The sequence below is a fragment of the Leptodactylus fuscus genome, chromosome 7, assembly GCF_031893055.1.
Source record: "Leptodactylus fuscus isolate aLepFus1 chromosome 7, aLepFus1.hap2, whole genome shotgun sequence".
In the NCBI taxonomy this organism is placed as follows: domain Eukaryota; kingdom Metazoa; phylum Chordata; class Amphibia; order Anura; family Leptodactylidae; genus Leptodactylus; species Leptodactylus fuscus.
Genome location: NC_134271.1, coordinates 12,432,690 through 12,450,068, shown reverse-complemented (window position 1 = coordinate 12,450,068; position 17,379 = coordinate 12,432,690). Strand labels below are relative to the sequence as shown.

The following is a 17,379-nucleotide window of genomic DNA, read 5'->3' as shown; positions in this document are numbered from 1 at the left end:
TTGAATGCTTTGCAGAATTTATTGATAGTCAGAAAGTGTTAAAAGCTCAATAGGCGCAGCGCAACCCCCAAACCCTCAAAGCAACGACACCGCATGAATTGTAAGCGATTGCAGAAAAATGATTAGATTGGCCACACATTTTAGGACGTCCGGTCTTCACCGCCATGCTTGGTGCTGGACCTGCTGAATGACGTCCTAGAAGGGAAAAAAATAAATAAAATTAAGAATTCTACCAATTTCTTATAAAGTGTCTTCATTCTGCACCCATCAGCTGATTTATATGGCTGGTAGAAGCGCTGAGTGCAGGTCTCTGTATATAGCATCCAGCTCCGTATACTGTAGTGTGGGGAAACTGCTGCACTCTTCCCATTCACTTCAATAGGACCGGAGCTGCTTCTGTCCGTATACCTTATATACACTTTCCAGCAGCCAAATCAGCTGATCGGTGCGGGGTCTGGTTGCCAGATCCCGAGCGATCTGATACTGCCGGATCCATTGCCGCTGGGTTTCTGACATCCCCTCCTTGCTACTCCCAAACTGTGTGTCCAGTGCCAACCATCTGGTCCCCTGGTGTCACCCCTGTAATACCAGGTAGGACATATCATGGCAATATTTGCAGGGTATGAGGTAATATCGCTGCCCCCTGGACGAAATCTGGAATTTGGTCGGGTGATTAGAAGAGCAGAGTCCTCGCTAATCTGTTGGGAACAAATCTCAGTTCTGCCAAGTTGGCGCAGGGCACGGACGGTTAATATATGTCCTCACCCTCTTTATTTGAGCAGCCGCTTTGCACAATATAACCTGAATGATTTATTAACCAGGTTAGGTTTTTGTGGATTGCAGATTTGGGTGCTGGTGAAGTGACCCGTAGATTGGAAAAATCCATGGGGGGGATTTTAGAGTGTATATGGAGAATTCTTACAAATCCAGGTGCGGTCCCTGGGACCAAGCTGCACAAAAACAGAGCAGGTCATTTTTTGCACCTCAGTGAGTGTCTGTTATTGGTAGGGCACATGGGCGCCATCCTTGGCATTTTCCATGGACCCGCACATGACTACAGTCGTGTGCATAGGGCATAAAGAGACAGAGTGGGCCCCCTAATGTCTTGGGCCCTGTGGCAGCCGACCAGCTGCTACCCCGGGAGTTACACCCCTGAAACTAACTCAGTTTTGAAGTATTACATCACGAGATGTAATGCAAGACAGAATTTAAAGAACACTTCAAAAATAAGTGATGCAGGGCCTGTATTGGTCACATGACTTGTTTGCAGCTCAGTCCCATTCAAGTGAATGGGACTGAGCTGCAATACCAAGCACAGCCGCTAGACAATTTACAGCGCTGTGCTTGGCTGTCTGTGAAGAGGCCGCAGTGCTCTCTTCTAACAGCTCATTAAGGGAATCAGGATGTTGGACCCCCACGATCTCCAATTGATGACATATCTTAAAGATAGGTCAGCAATTAGTAATCCTGGAAAACCCCTTTAAATCGAGACATCAGATGAAAAAAAATAAAACATGTCAGGGAGGTAAGAAAGTGGCAAAGAATCGGTTATATTGCAGCTTTGGGTTGGATGGTCAGGCTGTCTGGATTATCAAATGTCAATTCAGAGGAATTTTCTAGGTCATCGGTTTCCTGATCTTACCTATGGGTCTGGATTCAGATCCATCTCTTTCATTTTTTTCTCCACTCTTTTAGCAAGCTCATGATCCACTTCTTTTAAGAGATCCATCTAGGAAGCAGAAGAGTGTGCATGTTACACGTATCCCCTACAGGTTATCACCATGTTCATACACAGACGTGTCCATTACTCTGGACGTCTCCAGATACAAACTAACCAGAGGCGTAACTAAGAATGGTGGGGTTCCAAGGAGAACATTTGACATGGCCCCCCCCCCCCCCGACTTATACCCCATAGTGGCCCCTGTGCACAGTATTATGCTCCATAGTGGCCCCTGTGCACAGTATTATGCTCCATAGTGGCCCCTGTGCACAGTATTATGCTCCATAGTGGCCCCTGTGCACAGTATTATGCTCCATAGTGGCCCCTGTACACAGTATTATGCTCCATAGTGGCCTCTGCACACAGTATTATGCTCCATAGTGGCCCCTACACACAGTATTATACCCCATAGTGGCTTCTGCGCACATTATGCCGCATTGGGGACCACCCATGAACAATTATTAAGCCCTATATGGGACAGTGACTGTCAGACAACAAAGTAATATGATTGGAGACCCAGGGGAGGATACAAACATAAAAAACAATGTTATTTACTTCTGGGCTCTGGATCACTCTCCTGATGGAAGAGACGTCACTTGAGCCAGGCCTGCGTCACAATGCATTATGACACAGGCCCGGCCCATGTGACGTCTGGGATGTCACCAAATAGGCCCTTAAGCTTCGTGAGCCCAGGAGTAGTAAGTAACAGAGCCCTCCGATCATTATACTTAGGGGTCTGGAGACCCCCGGAGTATAACCATAGCAGTGTTTTTGGGGTTTGCGGGCTCGCAGCCTTACTTAACAATCCCCTTTTCTGATTACAGCCTCCGCAGAAGGGCAAGCGCCAGCGGCCGTGACCAGGAGCCAGGTTTGTAAGTAGGGCCCGTTGTATATCCTAGACATGTCTATTTGTGGCCGCCCAGTGGTTGTGTTGTGAATTGCAGTCAAGGGTTTTGCTAGCATGTATGTATGTTCAATATATTGTATTGAATTGTTCTAATTACAAAAAAGAGTCTTTCGAGAGGTTTTTAAAACATATTTTGTTATAAGGATGGGCATCATTTTGTGATTAGTGGGGGGTCTGACACCCGAGAGACCCCTGCTGATCAGCTGTTTAAAGAGGCTGCAGTTTTTTCTCTGTGCCAATGACATGTCCATCAATACATGCAGGTTCAGCAGCAGCTCAATCTCTTTCAAGTGAATGGGGCAGAACTGCAATACCAAGCACAACCATTAAGCAATGTACAGCGCTGTGCTTGGTATTCAGTGGAGAGGCTGCAGCACTCACCTAAATGCTCTTCAGTCAGCTGATCTGTATGGGGGTCCCAGGTGTCGAACCTCCACCAATCATATATCGAGGATAGATCATCCATATAGAAGTCCTGGAAACTCCCTTTAAGCAGTCTTAACCTCAGCCAATTCACTTGAACAGGACTGAGCCGCTGCTGTACCATGTGACTGATGAACATGACATCATTGGCACAGGAGAAGAGTCCGCAGCACTCATAAGCACAGCTGATCTGCGGGGGGCCATGGGTGCTGGTCATCAATAAATAACCCTTAGAAAACCCTTTTAAAGTGGTGATGTAAGATGCTCGCCTCTGAAAATTGTCCGATGCGCAGGCGTAGATTTGCACTACAGTTTGCGCCATATTCCTGTTCTTAAGTTAAATTTATCAAAAATCGCACCATTTCTCACCAGTTTTAAAAAGCGGCAAAAAAGAAGGAAAAGTGAAAGTTTAGCAAAAATATGGCCTATGTCAAAAGTTTAAGAAATTATAATGTTGTTGGGTGGGGTGAATCCAGTATACATTCTATATAGTAGATGGAGGAGGTCTGGTACTCACTGATTTTTTCTGGATGTCCTTCCTGGTCGGACGAATACTCCCTGCCAGGTTTGATACCAGGACCTTCTTCTGCTCCTCAGTGAGTGACTTGTAGAATTCCCCAGCCTATGGGAGTAAATAAGGAGAAAGATGCTAAATCCTTCTGACGACGCCATCTTGGCGAGCTTGTGCGCATACTCACAGCGAATCAGAGAAAACAGAGCTGCAGTATAAAGCATGAAAAGAAAGAGCAGCAGTCTGAGCCCTTGATGGTGGATTTTAGACTACCATAGACTCCATCAGATAATGCAGATAAGCTGGAGAACTAAAAAATCAGCACCGAAATATCTTATCATACCTGGATTTTTTGATGTTTAGTATCCGACTTGTATCTCTTGACAACATCACATATCTTGGTCTCCGTCGGCTTACATTTGGATTTAATTTGGGGCCCTCCCATAGAGTTCGGATAGTAATTTGGTTCACATCCTTCATGGAAAAGGAAACATTCTAGTCAAAATCGGCAAAAGGAACAGAATCTGTTCATCTCACACGTATAGGCGGCTACTTAGAGATACTGAAAACTGAGTACAACGTACTGCAGGGCCATTGTTCACCCGCCGGGCCATAAGGAACACCATGTTGGTGCGGTTTTTCAGTCACCCAGTAACCCATCCATTTGGCCTTATCCTTACAAGAGATGATGCACGAGAACTGCACCTCTATAAGATGGCGATAACACTATTTTGTGGGTTGTACCTTGCACAAATCCAGTGCATTGAAATCTATGGGGTTTCATAGTAATCTATGGATACACAGACATTGTATCCAAAGACTCCCATGAACCCTCCGGACTGCCACAGACTCCCATGAACCCTCCAGACTCCCAAGAATCCTCCGGACTCCCACAGACTCCCAAGAATCCTCCGGACTGCCACAGACTCCCATGAACCCTCCGGACTCCCACAGACTCCCATAAACCCTCTGGACTGCCACAGACTCCCAAGAATCCTCCGGACTGCCACAGACTCCCAAGAATCCTCTGGACTGCCACAGACTCCCAAGAACCCTCCGGACTCCCAAGAATCCTCCGGACTGCCACAGACTCCCAAGAATCCTCTGGACTGCCACAGACTCCCAAGAATCCTCTGGACTGCCACAGACTCCCAAGAACCCTCCGGACTCCCAAGAATCCTCCGGACTGCTACAGACTCCCAAGAATCCTCCGGACTCCCACAGACTCCCATGAACACTACAGACTCCCACAGACTCCCATGAATCCTCCGGACTCCAACAGACTCCCAAGAACCCTCCAGACTCCCACAGACTCCCAAGAATCCTTCGGACTGCCACAGACTCCCATGAACCCTCCGGACTCCCACAGACTCACATGAACCCTCTGGACTCCCACAGACTCACATGAACCCTCCGGACTCCCACAGACTCCCATGAATCCTCCGGACTGCCACAGACTCCCATGAACCCTCCGAACTCCCACAGACTCACATGAACCCTCTGGACTCCCACAGACTCACATGAACCCTCCGGACTCCCACAGACTTCCAAGAATCCTTCGGACTCCCACAAACCCTCCGGACTCCCACAGACATCCATGAACCCTCCGGACTCCCACAGACTCCCATGAACCCTCCGGACTCCTGATACAATGGCATTCTACAAATTCTATATCTATCTTTCACAGACATGAGGACCTCTAAGGCTTATAGCTGCATACATCCAGGCTATACGGCGTCAAAAGGGTGATCATGATTGATCATCTTCAATATTCCTCAACCACAGCGCCATACACTATATAGTGGCCATGCTTGGTATTGCAGCTCATCCCCATTCATTCGAAGGGAGTGTGCTGCAGCATGGCCATGTAACTGGTAGACAAGTCACTGAGCTGGGAAGTGGAGCTTAATATCAGTGTCCCCAACAACCCCGGTACTAGCATTTTGCCACGTCACTTAGGCACAGTCCCTTTCATCTTTCCTCTATTCGGGTCTACTTTCTAGACCAAGATCTATAATATCATTGACCGACCCTTAGGACGGAAAATCTGTTACCTCCACTACCACTCTGGGCCAGTTCATAGCGTCCTGCATTGTATAGAGGCTGCACTTGGTATTGCAGCTCAGCCCCATTCAGTTGAGCTGCAAACTGGGTTGAGACTAGAACGGAGTGGTTTAAATCAAGTGTGTCATGGATTCAGTAGGTGGCGCTGCCTGCCGGGGCATCACAGCTAACATACCCAGATCCTCACCATTTTCGGGTGTTGCTTTGTTGATGTAGAGGTTACCTTTACCTCTCCTATATACAACCCTAACCCGCTTGGTTGGATATGGCTACAGCAGCTGGTGCCTCATGCTAACTGTCACAGGAGGCAGCGCCACCTACTGGATCCACTCCATTCTAGTATCTACCCTGCAAACAGGCCATGTGAGCAATGAACTTAATGTCATATGGCCTGTGAGGTGGAGGCTGATCAGCGTGGGTGCTGGGTGTTGCAGAAAACCACTTTATTTTGTAGTGTCAGGCTTAAAAAGCCAGCCTGATGTGACATAAGCCTACCTTGGTTGTAAATACACATGTGTCCATCCCTGTTCAAATTGTGCACTTCATTCTTGGGACGATTCACCTTCAGATGTCTACCATTCACTCCAAGCCGATATTGTTGTGCATTTTTATAGGCAAATGCACGCCCCTGAAAAGAGACCAAAAACATCTTCAAGGACTCCGGGGAGAGGCTTTGGATGGTGGCCCTTTTGCTCTGTTGACAGCATTTAGTGAACTGCTTTACAGCAAAGTCATGACCATAGGCAGCAATAGTCTGGAGCCGACTCATTGAGGTCTAGGGGAGAGTTTTCTAGACATGCTCTGTGCATGGAGGGGGAGGAGATAAGCTGTGACATCATCTAGAGTCAGTAGTGATGTCATGATGGGTGTTATCTATAGAGGTGTTATCTTCTATTGTAATGCCGCATCAAACAGCAAAATCCCTCACCGCAAAGCCACTGATGTTTTGTATAACGCAGAAAAATCTGCAGCAGATGAGGATTCGTCCCGCAGCTTTCGTGGAAGACTGTGGGAAATTTGTGACCTACTGCTCAGGTGTAAGGTCACATGTCTGACCGCAGAGAGGAGCTTAAGGCTGTATTGATTTTGCAGTTGAAAACCCTCAATTGCGGACTTACCTTACAGCCATGCGAGACCGGCCTAACTGTTGTCTGTTTCCAATGGCATCCAGAAGACATTGGAACCAACCAACTTGGGATGTGAATGGAGGACAAGACCTGATGAGCAGAATTAAAGGGGATCCCTTCCTATTTAAGACCTTTAAGCATTTAGTGGTTACTTACAGTGAATGCCGGATCCTGGTGGCCCTCTATGTAACACGGTAAGTTATCGACGCAGAAGGCTGCCTGCTCCGTATGCTCAAAATGATTCCCAGGAATTTCATTTAAAGTGATTGTTCCTATTTCATGAAAGGGGAACTTGTCTTCATCCCAGGCCTGAAATAAAACACAGAATCAGGGGTTACACATTCTCGTAAAGATGGAGCCCTGACCCCATCCCCTCATACACTTTCCTTACCAGAGTGATGTTAGAGTAGCAATAGCCAAGTTCTTCAGCTTCTTTCAGGGTCATCAGCTGCATCTCCAATATCCAGGATGGGTACTCCCCATTTTGAATTAGCTCGTACAATCTTCTCCTAAAGTAGTGCGGATCCTTTCCAGATATTTCGGCTGCCTCCTTCGGGTTCAGGAATTCCAAACCCTGGTTGGTCTAAAGCAAGTCAGAAAAAAAATTGAAAATAAGTAATATAATAATAATAATAATAAAAAAATATATATTATAATAAAACAAACATAATAATAATAATAATAATAATTAATAATAATAATATACCAATAGTGTAATAATATTTATTATTATTATTATTTACTTTTTATTACTATTATTATTATTTATTATTAAAATTCATTCATAATATATTTTTATCATAGCATAAATAATAAAATTATAGTGATATTATTTTTGCGACTATTATTATTATAACAATAAAATTCTACGATAATGACAATAAAGCACAATAAATAATAACAACAATATTATCATTATTAGTATTAATAATAATAATAATATTCCAATATTGTCATTATATATTATTATTATTTATAATTTTTTTTATTATTTTATTATTCTAAAAAACATCATGAATATTGTATTTTCTTTTTTATCATAGCATAATAAATAATAAAACTATAATAATATTATTCTTTTTTGTTACTATTATTATTACAATAAAATTATATAATAATGATAATAACAATAAAACAAACGCAATAAATAATAACAATAAAATTATATTGTCATTATATTTTTTTATTATTTATATGTTGTTAATTGTAAGAAAAATTCATTAATAATATTTTTTATTATTATCATAGCATAATAAATAAAAAAATAAATTTATTATTATTATTATTATTACAACAATAAAATGGTATAGTAATAATACTGATTATAAGATGATATAAATAAAATATATAATATAGATATATATATATTCTACAAAGTCATTACAGTGACAGTAACACCCAGGGGTGCCCTTTATATAGAGGCAGGATGGCCAGCTCTTAGGGGTCCCATGGTGGGAGGGAGCTTACTGGCACATCTATAGTCATTACTTGCACATGTCACTAGAGGGAGCTCATTGCACACAGTATAATACAGCTCCATGACTAGAATCCGGATTGTCCAGGCTAATTTCTTTCTACCACAGCGCCATTCCTGTCTACAGGTAGTGTGTGGTATTGTAGCTCATTCCTATTCACTGCAACAGAGCTGAGCTGCAATACTCTCTACAACCTGTAGGCAGATGTGGCGCTGTTTGTGAACAAAAGCAGCCATATTTTTCTCTTCCTGGATCTGTACCATCCATTTGCAACAAGCTAACGTCTCATGTCAACCGCTCAATTTCAACAACACGTTAAAATGCGATACCCACTTTACATTTAAATCTTGCATAAGTAGTCTTTCCATCTTTCGTGAGTAGTTTATAAGCGTGGCAAGCATAGGCATCCATGTGTTCGTATCCATTCGGAATCGCTTCGTGAGAGTGCACATGCATCATCTAGAGGAGAAGGCAATAGTGAATCAGGTAGATGTAGTCTGTATGTCCTCAGAGAAGCCATCATGGCGGTCAAGAGACTACTTAACTGAGACCAAGACACAAAGAATTCAAAGAAAACTGGCATAACCACTGCCACCTGGTGGTGGGTAAAACCTATCAGCACAGGACCGCTGTACAAGTCTAGGTGTTAGGCTATGTTCACATGGAGGAATCTGCCATGAAATAAATGGCACACTCCATCCCAAATCCATGGCAGATTTCGCTCCCGAAGACAGAAAAACAGCGCCCCCCCCCCCTTATCACAGCTTGTTCCAATGAAAGTAACACATAAGGCATACGTCCCAACAGTCCCGGATTCTGAGGGACATTCCCGGACGCAGATGAGTTGAATACATAGGCGAGTAGAGTAGGGGCCGTCACAGCTCAGCTCCTGCTTTACCGTTGTGCTCCGGCTAGTGGATGTGTAGGCGCAATGTGATGACATCACTCACATCGCGCCTACAACTCTGTAAGTGGGACTGCGGAGAGAGCTGCGGGGGTGGGGGGGGGGGGAGAGGGAAAGGTGAGTATCAGTGTTTTTTGTGTTAAACATTGAGGGGGAACATAATGAAGGGAATCCATGAAACTAGGGGGCAGAAATGGAGGTGGAGGGCATGAAATTGGGGGTAGAGATGGGGGGATATGAAACTGGGGGCAGAGATGGAGGGGGGCATGAAACTGGAGGCAGATGGAAGGGTGATATAAAACTGGGGCAGAGATAGAGGGGGTCATGAAACTGGCGGCAGAGATTGAGGAGGGACATGAAACTGGCGGCAGAGATGGAGGGGGGAACATGATTCTGGGGGAAGAGATGGGGGGACATGAATCTGGGGGCAGAGATGAAGGGGGGAGGGACATGAAACTGGGGGCAGAGATGGAGGGGGGCATGAAACTGGGGCAGAGATAGAGGGGGGACATGAAATTGGCGGCAGAGATAGAGGGGGGACATGATTCTGGGGGGACATGAATCTGGGGGCAGAGATGAGGGACATGAAAATGGGGGAGAGATGGATGGGGGACATATAATTTACAGGTGACTGTAGGAGGATTATACTGTGTAAGGGCACATGAAAAATGAATGAGAATGGGCGGAGTCAACATAATAGTGGGCAGAGCTAAGTTTGCAGCACATTTTGTCCCTCTTTCTGTTCTTCAAAAGTTGGGAGTTATGCATAAGACATTTACAGACGAGGCCGCGTCTAGTCCCCATTTTTTTAAACATTAATATTTGTCGTGTAAATTCTGTACCGCATTGATAGCCTCCTGGTTGTGGATGATAAAATCCCACAGAGCGTTTTGATCCGGAAGATAACTACATGGATTTGGTCTTTGGCAATGGACGAAAGATGCAAACTAGGAAAGATGGAGAAGAATAAACATTTATTAACCCAAATGACTAGAACATAGTTATATAAGTAAAAATCTGAGACATTGGAGACGCTGCCAAATGACAGCCTCTCCCTCCTCTGCGCTGCATCCACTCTATGACCGTCTGTTTGCATTGTAAGGGGATGGAACATTGTACAGTACTGCAGGGATACAGAATGGAAAGTAATAGGGTGCCCAGAGAGGTTAACCCTGGAGACCCAAGAGTCAAGATCCACTCCAAGATTGTTATAGTGAGCAGGTAACACAAGTGCAGCTCTGAGACTTCAGAGAATGATGGATAGCACATCTGACTACACGACTACTGTCCTTATTTAGAGCATAAGAGCACGTTCCTGCTGCTAGTGATGGGTGAACATCACAAAATTTGTCTTACAAGTATTCACATGGTTCTGGTACAGTCCAACCAGACCCCAAAGTATAATAATTGGAGGCTCTGGGGAGGTGTAAAAAAGATAATATAGCACATACTGACCTCTCTGGAGGTTAGTAATGGCTGCGCACAAATGGACTTAGAGGAGCTGTAACCGCCCACTGTCACTGCCTTATGTGTTATTAAGCCGCATGTTTAATGGAACTGCAAAGTACTTTACCTCTGTTTAGAGGTGTGCCTGCCAAGTCTGTATCCTTATAGCAAGACTGTTTGTAACCATAACGCTAGGTGCGTCTTGTAAGACTGTAACCATCACGCTAGGTGCGTCTTGTAAGACTGTAACCATAACGCTAGGTGCGTCTTGTAAGACTATAACCATAACGCTAGGTGCGTCTTGTAAGACTGTAACCATAACGCTAGGTGCATCCTGTAAGACTGTAACCATAACGCTAGGTGCGTCTTGTAAGACTATAACCATAACGCTAGGTGCGTCTTGTAAGACTATAACCATAACGCTAGGTGCGTCTTGTAAGACTATAACCATTACATTAGATGCCTCTTGTAAGACTGTAACCATAACGCTAGGTGAGTCTTGTAAGACTGTATCCATTACATTAGATGCCTCTTGTAAGACTGTAACCATCAAGTCCGCTTCCTCAACCGAAGTAAAGTGACTTCTTGTAACTTCTGCAAATAACCCATATATGTGTATGGTATATACTGACCTTCATGGGGTCACTAATTCCAAATACTTCATGGCTGGTCATCGCAAAATCAGTGTTCCCTTCCTTATCATATAATTTAAGGGCGAGTCCATGTACATCTGGAGCAAGATCAGAAGTTCCTGCGTCCCCAACTGCGGATGAAATATCAACAATGGTGATTTAGAATATTTGGAGGACAATGAATCGGGATTGTCATTGCATATGGCATTCTGGGAATTCCAAAATTTGCTTTACTGAGTTGACTGAAATAACAAGCTAATGTCACATCCAATAATGCTTATGTGTAACTGTAGCAAGAAGGCCCCCCCCCCCCCTGCATGACAAAGGAAATGTTAGAATGAGCCCCCACCCATCGCTAAAAACACACATTTCATTGAGATCGCAGGCTGTTCTCCCAGTTCTGCATCCACCATTAGTGTGCACTTAGTATTATATAGCATCATAACCTTTTCAGGTGGGCCTTCCTGTTGGGGGCGCCCCATGTCACCTTGTCGTCTACCCCCTAAGGCTATGTCACTGGTCATGCCATATTTGGAAATAAGAATTTTGAGCACTTTTTGCCAATACATAACTTACTGGTGTTGGAGAATCGAGCAAACACGCGACATGTATATCCAACTTCACTTAATATTGGCGCACTGCAATATTGGGAGTAATCGTGAGTCACTTCGAATACTCCATAGGCTCCTATAAGAGAACAACAATACACGAGTTGGTGACATTGATGTATTCCGCCACTATAGACTAATCCTCAAACCGCTACTAAAATACATAACGCACAATAAGGCTCTGTTCACAGAGCAATGATGCCTATACCAGACTGATCCTATTGATTTTAATGGGATCCATCAGGGTTTTAGGATTTCACTATACTGCAAAACAAGAAGGATACCCCCAATGGATCCCACTAAAGAGAACCTTTAACCACCTCTACCAACTCCAGTTCATTGCATTTTATAATAAGAGCCACTCCACTGATTCCGGGCACGGTTGGAATTTTTTCTCTAGCCCCCCCCTCCCCACACACACACACACCGTTCCTGAAATATTGTTGCCGTTTGTTTTGGTGCCTGATATGCCGACTAGACTCTCTAACAGCAAGTGGGTGGTGTCAAACAGGAGGGAGCTCCAATCAGAGGCAGGCAGTGGAAGAGCTCTGAGTCACGCCCCCTTATCTGCACCCACTTGATATGAGGAACCAAAATGAACTGCACTGATTGCTCGGGAACAACGGGGGTGCTAGAGATAAAAATCCAACTGCAACAGAATCGGTAGCGCGGAAACTATTGAAAGATGAAAGGTCAAGTTGGAGATGGTGAAAGAGGTTTTCCAGGATTATTAATTGACTAGCTTCTGCCCACGACTTTGTCTGCGGGTTGTTGTTGGCGATGAGCCGCTTATAATTAGCCAAATGTGGTTGGCGGCGTCCGCGTGTCGGCTTTGCTACATCTGTGCATATGCGCAGCAGCCCCAGCTGTATGCACATCCGTATGGAGAGCAGAGCAAGCTGTGGTACCGCTGCCTCAGCTCTGCTACATCAGGCAATTTGGATCACAGGGGTTGTGTTGTCTGAGTGTCCTATCAGCGTCTGTGTTAACAGTGTATACAGTAGTATATAGTGGTATATAGAGTACATACAGTGTATACAGTAGTATATAGTGGTATATAGAGTACATACAGTGTATACAGTAGTATATAGTGGTATATAGAGTACATACAGTGTATACAGTAGTATATAGTGGTATATAGAGTACATACAGTGTATACAGTAGTATATAGTGGTATATAGAGTACATACAGTGTATACAGTAGTACATAGTGGTATATAGAGTACATACAGTGTATACAGTAGTATATAGTGGTATATAGAGTGCATACAGTGTATAAAGTAGTATATAGAGTACATACAGTGTATACAGTAGTATATAGTGGTATATAGAGTACATACAGTGTATACAGTAGTATATAGTGGTATATAGAGTGCATACAGTGTATAAAGTAGTATATAGAGTACATACAGTGTATACAGTAGTATATAGTGGTATATAGAGTACATACAATGTATACAGTAGTATATAGTGGTATATAGAGTACATAGAGTGTATACAGTAGTATATAGTGGTATATAGAGTACATACAGTGTATACAGTAGTACATAGTGGTATATAGAGTACATACAGTGTATAAAGTAGTATATAGAGTACATACAGTGTATACAGTAGTATATAGTGGTATATAGAGTGCATACAGTGTATAAAGTAGTATATAGAGTACATACAGTGTATACAGTAGTATATAGTGGTATATAGAGTACATACAGTGTATACAGTAGTATATAGTGGTATATAGAGTGCATACAGTGTATAAAGTAGTATATAGAGTACATAGAGTGTATACAGTAGTATATAGTGGTATATAGAGTACATACAATGTATACAGTAGTATATAGTGGTATATAGAGTACATACAGTGTATACAGTAGTATATAGTGGTATATAGAGTACATACAGTGTATACAGTAGTATATAGTGGTATATAGAGTACATACAGTGTATACAGTAGTATATAGTGGTATATAGAGTACATACAGTGTATACAGTAGTATATAGTGGTATATAGAGTACATACAGTGTATACAGTAGTATATAGTGGTATATAGAGTACATACAGTGTATACAGTAGTATATAGTGGTATATAGAGTACATACAGTGTATACAGTAGTATATAGTGGTATATAGAGTACATACAGTGTATACAGTAGTATATAGTGGTATATAGAGTACATACAGTGTATACAGTAGTATATAGTGGTATAGAGAGTACATACAGTGTATACAGTAGTATATAGTGGTATATAGGGTACATACAATGTGTGCTTTCACACTGTCCGACTACCTCTTGTTTATCCCCGCCCACAAATTAGCATGCAGCTCCGCCCACCATATAGCGTGATCTTATGGGACGGCTGAAGGGCCTGTGATGTCATCAAAGGTCCTCAAACGTAGTGTGTGTAAATTCGTACTTAACAGTCATGTAGTGACGTCATTTACTGGGATAAAAAGTAGCCTATATGTTAATCGGGGTTCCTATCTATGTGTGTGCCAAATTTCAGGCAAATCCGTTCAGCCGTTTTTGCGTGATTGAGGAACAAACACACAAACTTTCACATTTATAATATTAGTAGGATAGGATAGGATGATCTATCCTTAGGTCATCAGTTGGCAATCGGCAGGGGTTTGACACCCAGGTCCCCACCAGCACAGCACCATACATTGTATTGTGGCTGAGCGCTTTTTGGCTGCCTGAATGGTACCAAGCTGCAAACAGGTGAGTGATGAAAGTGACGTCACATGGCCTGCGAAGCAGAAGCGGCACTCTGGGAACAGCTGATCCATGGGGCTCCTAGGGTCGGGCATCCACTGATCTTCAACAACAGCAATGGAGCTGACGTCTACGCTAGATATTAAAGGGGATTTCTGAGACTGATGTGATCAGTGGGGTCTGACACCCAGGACCCTGTAGCTCATCTAACTGAAGAAGCCACAACATTCCACAGAATTACAAGCACAGCGCCATATGTCGTATAATGGCTGTGCTTGGTATTACAGCTCAGACCCGATCACTTGATTGATTGGGACTGAGCTGCTCTTGCACCATGTCCTTCATAATTGTGATTTCATAGGCAAGAGACTGGCCTCTTCAACAGCTGATCAGCCGGGATTCCAGGCATCAGGCTCCACTAACCTCATTTTGAGGATGGGCCATCAATGTTCAAGTCCTGGCTGTGTGATTAGAAACGTGCTGATCTTAAGTCTCATCCATTTTGCCTGGGGCGAGACACTTACCAATTCCATTGGGATGTACACCTCTTGGCGGAATCCTCTCATGATTAAAGGAAGACATAGTTTCAAGGAACAGACTATCCGCCATCATCAATGGACCACAGGGGCCCGCAGTCAAGGAATTAGACAGATTGTCTATGGGATGTCCTTCGTCGTTTGTGTATAGATCAGGCTGGAAAACAAAAATGGAAAGAGAAAATCGTTACATTACGCCATACCTCTGTCATTCTTCCTGGAAATAGATCAAGCGGCCATTCCTGTTGTCGACTGTGCAAGCAAACACCTTGAGGCATAGGTGAATATGGACATGTCTCATAGTCCAGGGGAACCGATGAATGCCCAGTTGTCAGTTACCAGGAGGGATAACTGAGGGACATGGCAATGCACAATTCTAAAAATGGAAAAAGAGAGTCAGGAGAGAAGAAGTTAATGAACAGATGGTATAAGGTTACCCCATGATGTTCATCATCACTGCCATGATCCAGATTCAAGGAGGCCTCTATGGTCGCCATGATGCCAGGTTGAGTGATGCTCCAGAGCTGTCTGCTTGTATTTATAGGACCAGTCCACAGAGGTATCCCGGCCCCGACCCTCAGGCGTATTCTTTGCACGCCGCGTCTGTTTGTTTATCCGTGATGACATTGCGGCCACACAGGCACATGTTCTCATATGTAACCACAAGATGCACAGAACTTACCTGCCCCGGGGGTATATTCAGGTCAAACATCTCAAGGGCTGCGTCCAGGCCTGGGGCAGCCAGACAAAGTGACTGCTCCTTGTTGTCTTCCTTGAAGCTACTTTACTTTCAAATGCAGGTTGTGCAGCAGACAATGAACCATAGGGGGGCTTGATTTTTGCAGGAAAAGTGGGGAGTCCTATTGACATCACCTTAATATTAAATTCCATGTACTGAGAAGCTGGGAGGAAAAAATGGGTGAAATTGGGGGGGGGGGGATGTTGCACCATTTTTGACACTGGGACCTTATTTCTGTCAGCTGTGCAAGTGCTCTTTTTTTGTAAGGTGAGCTGTAGCTTATCTTGATAAGATTTGGATGACTGTATACATACCGCCCAACTTTGAAAAGACAGAAAGAGGGACAAAATGTGTGGCACGCTATGTGGTGAAAAATCGGTATTGCTGTCAGTGTGTTTGTCTGACTGGGAGGTTCATCTGTTTCATTTGCCATTTTCTTTAGCCTTTTTTGGGGGGTTACGACTAGGGGAGCTGGTTAGCGGCTCCAGATCAAGGGCCGGGGGTTTGCAAGTGGATGATGTGGATTTGTGCAACACTCAGGAGGAGCCAGGGCTGGTATCACGGTAATATATCCGATGTGGTCGGCTTTCAGGGGATTAATCCTGGGTCCCAAATGTGCACAAAACCTCCTTTTTGATGTCCCCGACTACCCTCCCCCGCGTGATATCTGACAATGACAACAGACAACCAGGCTTCGGGGGTAATCGTTGCTCTTTTTACTAGCAGGACGACTTGATACAAATATACAGATGACGGAGTGATTCTTCACATACAATACAGCGATCTTTATAGACAATGTCCACTTAATCAGGCGATGGAGCTTTGAGCAAGAATACCTTGGACTTGGTTAACTCGTAGTAGCTTGGGAAGTTAAACTTGTATATACTTGTAGGGATGGCCTGTATCCAGGGGGTTAGTCCTCAACAAAGCTGGGTACACGTATATAGAAGAGGCGATACAAGTTATCGACGGCGGGGGACCCTCAATTTCCGTCAGATTAGCTATGGGCTCCTTAAATATATATTTGTCCCAAAGACTTACTTGAATAAAGAAATACGTGTGAAGTTCCCAGATGTATGGATACCGGACGGCCTACTCGTAGAGACGTGTAGCTTCAGGGGAAAACACTCCCTGAGGAACATCTTGGAGGCAGAGGAAAAGGCATCTCTGCTTGGAGATTCAGAAGAAAGTATTCTCTGAGAAGAAGCTTGGGTACAGAGGAAAAGACGTCTCTGTTACAATTTCCCGGAGACTTAGCTGCCATTTTTACAGCTTCCCATGTGCTTAGCTCCAGACCAAAAACCAAAGACAAAAAGTTCCCAACCCCCTCTCTAGAGTGGGCGGTCACTCAGCTCCGCCTCCAGGCCAGCCAAGCTCCCTTGAGTGGTCCTGGAGGTCGCCTAATTATAATGGACACTCCCTTTACAGTGCCAGCTCAAATTACAATGACAAAGTATAGGCAGGTGTAGTTCACAAAAACATCCACAAGATGGCGCATGCTCTGGTGAAATATAGAAGGAATGACGGGGGAGGAATCTTTTTTTACCTTATGTGCAAATGTCCATATCATCTC

At 44.0% G+C, this 17,379-nt stretch overlaps 1 protein-coding gene across 1 annotated transcript; it reads right to left on the bottom strand.

Moving 5' to 3' along the window:
* Positions 1–15,564, bottom strand: LOC142214416 (catalase-like). Its single transcript, XM_075283361.1, has 13 exons — positions 15,505–15,564; positions 15,056–15,224; positions 11,786–11,896; positions 11,210–11,340; positions 9,974–10,078; positions 8,561–8,686; positions 7,144–7,335; positions 6,909–7,061; positions 6,121–6,253; positions 3,905–4,035; positions 3,568–3,672; positions 1,643–1,729; positions 1–195 (listed from the first exon to the last, which is right to left on the bottom strand). The coding sequence occupies exons 1-12, from the start codon at positions 15,562–15,564 to the stop codon at positions 1,643–1,645; spliced, it is 1,503 nt and encodes a 500-aa protein (XP_075139462.1). The 3' UTR covers positions 1–195.
* Positions 15,565–17,379: the final 1,815 nt, after the last annotated feature.